The sequence below is a fragment of the Austrofundulus limnaeus genome, unplaced genomic scaffold, assembly GCF_001266775.1.
Source record: "Austrofundulus limnaeus strain Quisiro unplaced genomic scaffold, Austrofundulus_limnaeus-1.0 Scaffold819, whole genome shotgun sequence".
In the NCBI taxonomy this organism is placed as follows: Eukaryota; Metazoa; Chordata; class Actinopteri; order Cyprinodontiformes; family Rivulidae; genus Austrofundulus; species Austrofundulus limnaeus.
In genome coordinates this window covers 75,955-79,564 of record NW_013953221.1, presented here as the reverse complement: position 1 = coordinate 79,564, position 3,610 = coordinate 75,955, and the positions used below count along the sequence as shown (strand labels likewise).

At 41.4% G+C, this 3,610-nt stretch overlaps 1 protein-coding gene across 2 annotated transcripts in view; it reads right to left on the bottom strand.

Moving 5' to 3' along the window:
• Positions 1-3,610, bottom strand: part of tmem8b (transmembrane protein 8B) — a 36,887-nt gene that overhangs the window by 22,520 nt on the left and 10,757 nt on the right. For both annotated transcript variants that reach the window (XM_014028840.1, XM_014028841.1), the window contains exon 6: positions 2,961-3,343. In XM_014028840.1, coding sequence (XP_013884294.1) covers positions 2,961-3,343 — 383 coding nt within the window. The remainder of the gene's footprint in view (positions 1-2,960; positions 3,344-3,610) is intronic.

Genomic DNA, 3,610 nt, shown 5'->3' with positions numbered 1-3,610 from the left:
CCCGTCTGGATAACAGCAGACTGACTGTTCGTAAAATGTACGACAGGTCTGGACCACTCGTAAATTGAAAACTGAAGAAAATCGTAGAATACGAAAACATTGGTGAATGCCACAAATTCTCCTAAATCACTCGTACGCACAATTTAAGAACAAATCTGTGCGTACGAACGGTTTTTGCATGAGGCCCATTGTTTGTGGGTTTGCAGAAGGGCACCCCGGCCAGAAGCTATTGCTGTTTGGGGTCCATGGCATAGAAAAATTTGGGAATCCCTCATCTTTGTAAATAATTACAGACAGTCAGATAAAACAAATTATATGTTATATTATTAACTTCAACTTCATTATTATTATATTATATGCTCAGTCTGCACCTGTACACACTGAGTGACTGAATGTGCCACTGCACTTATGTATCACTTAAGCGGAAGAAAAAGTAGTTCCCTCTAAGCGCATATGATTTAGACAAGATTTCAATAGTTTAGTTATTTTCCACTGTTTTCCTGTTAATGACATACAGTACTTTAAATGACTGAAGTATAAAAGTCAATATTATGATTTTAGTATCAATTCTAGAGCACGAAGTTCTGGTATCGACATTTCAGTATCGCACATCACAATAACGCAATGTTCGTTTTTAAATTTAAAAAGTAAAAGATTTGTGGTTTGAATTTAACAAAATAAAAGTAAAAGTTACTATTTAAAAAAATACTTGGTAAAATTAAAGATCTTTGAAGATTATTTAAGTATGGTAACAAAGTAATAAACTTTGCTATTATACACCTCTGGTATTTAGAGTGTGTGCTGAGAATCACTTTCAGCTACAACCACACCAGGTTTTAGCTCAATATCTGTAACAGTGATTGAAGAACAGCTTTTTATGTGTTTGACTTTGGTGGTGGACAATGACAAGACACGTAAATACAATTTCAGATGCTAAAAATACAACTTTTCATCATCTTTTATTTTACGTAATCCACTTTACCTTTACCTCTGTGGCCCAAAAAATGCAACAATAATCAATTTACATAAAACTTTGTATTTATTTTTTTCAGGTCACCACAGAGAGCAAAGCTACACGAACAATTTGGCAATTGTCTTAGCTCAGATTCCATTTCCTGACACAAACATGGGTTCAAAGCTGCAGCAGGATTTCAAGATGGCAGCACTGACCATTGAGATAGCACAGACCCCATTCACTATATGGAGTATAAAATACAAGCACTCCTTGCATTACTTTTATTTGCTCCTTTTAAATCAAGCCCTACCCAAAAAGAACTTTGAAAGATGGCTCTAAAATGATTAAATCAATACAACACCGCCTGAGGTGTTAGTGGAAATATAGTAGGAGCCATATGCATTCCTTTAACACTCCGGCTCCGAGGATGATGTAAGTCAGACACGGAGCCCCGGCTATTGTCTCCTAAAGCTTTTCAAATCTGCCGGAGTCCCCAAACTGGCAGCGGCTGACTGAAGTCTTTTACAAGCAAGTGACAGATGATCACCGAGGGGCCAGAAATCTGTCCATAAAACAATATACCGTGATACCTCCTCAAAAAAAAAAAAAAATCCCATCTTCCAATCATCCCAAACAGGTTTCATCACAACACGCTGTCCTTGTGACTTCAGCAGAGGCAAAATCAGCCAAACAGCTCAAACGCTAAGTCCTGGGAATAAAAGGTCAGGTTTAAACACCGCCAGAGTGATGGTGCGACGCTAACAGATACAACCCAGAGAATCTTCTCAAGAAAACACAGGCATCATCACGAGAACAACAAACACCCACACTGACACTGATCTCCCACCGAGTGACAAGCGCCGACCACGCAGTCACAGAACATACTCACAGATTAATTAGAGTCGATCATTTCACCACCTCATTGCGCCGCTGTTTGTGTGGTTTTCTGACATTTGGGGAAATAAGCCCGTTTGCTTTCATAGCAGGGGTTGGATGGGAGGATCGATTATCAATTTCATCTCTTTGTGCTCGGTGGAGATGAAGGATGCGTTTAGCCTCGCACATCACACGTCCTGAAGGCAGAGAGGAGCCGCCACCGCTTCTCTCTGTAGCTCTGTTTAATAAATCATCTGATCATTTTGTCATAAAATTGATAGTCTGGTCATTTTTTCATAATGTTCTGTCTGATAGTTATTAAAAGTTAGCTCCTTATTAGCCACGACATCAGTTGTAGAGTAAGGTATACCACCTCTATTAATAATTAATAACCATGTAGAACATTATAAAAAAGAAAAGAAAAAAAACAGAATGTCCCTTTAAGGTAGAGTTGTTGGATGAGTCTTCAGGCTAAAATCGTCCTTGAACAAAACACTTTTTGAATGTACAGAGATGAATTCAGCATCAGTTTAATTATTAGGAAAGACAGCAAATCAGAGATATTTTCTGAAACGTCAGGACATGTTTGGAACCGAAAAGGTGCTGATCAGCCTAAACCTCTATTTATTTCAGCCCCGGTGGGCTTGATTTCTGCAAATGAAAAAGCCTGTTTACCACCTTGCAACTCTTCAGGGTCCCTTCAGGTACGTTCCTAARGCCACCTCTTCCTGACAGACAGATCAGCTGCAAAATAATAAGTCCTGCTTGGAGGATTTTTGCGTTTTGTTTGCTCTCAGTTAGAGACATATGCCACAAATACAAACACTGGCGCCGGTTTCTGACTGAACTTTTTCAGTCCCCGCAGCAAACAGTACGACCATACGTGCATCCATATTTAGCAATCCGAGGGACACACTTTGTGAGACTAATTTGCCTGTGCTAGATGGAGAGGGTTTTTTTTCTTCACCATCTGCAGCATTTTTACACTACTTCAATCTGATCCAAGAAAAGAACTTATGAGTGTGAAAGATCAGGGGTGAAATCTAAGATCGCAGTTCAGGTTTCTAAAAGCTTATCAGTGTGGAGCTATGCTATGAAACACAGGAACAGAGGCACCTGTGGGACTCACCATGTTGAGTTTTAGCTCCATGTTGAGGACTCCGCCGCTGTCTAACACYGGCATCAGGTTGATGGCGAACACGGCGGCCCTGTCCGGCGGGATGGAAATGTTTGGACCGAAGAAGACGTAGAAGTGCACGGAGAAGGTGTCGAGCTCGTTGCGCAGCGTRGGGCGGATGGGCCAGCACCTGTTCGTGTCAGCAGTGGGGGCGAGGTAAATGATGCTGTCCTCCGAGGCGTGGAGGCGGCTGGCGTTCTGGGACAGGCCGGGCAGGGACGCCATAAGCAGCGTCTCGGACAGGGAGAAGCCCATCGCCGTCCCGAAGGACTGCGGCATGTTCATGGAGGAGCTGAGCTGCGCTCGGTCCTTCGACAAATTGGGTTTGGAGCAATCTGTTCAGGAGAGGACACAACCAGATCAAGACGGAAATAAATCAAACTGATCTTTGCATCTGTTGAACATTCACAGGAAGTTGCATTAGCTTGCTGCAAAAGATTACCCAAGCCAGTAACACTTTATAATAACCACACCTTATTTAGCCTTAATTAATCATTATTAAAGGGTTACTTAACCTTGAAAACATCATTAATTAAAGGCACAGTGTGTAGGATTTGTTGTTTTCAGTGACACCTAGTGGTTGAGTGGTTGAATCATCCTCC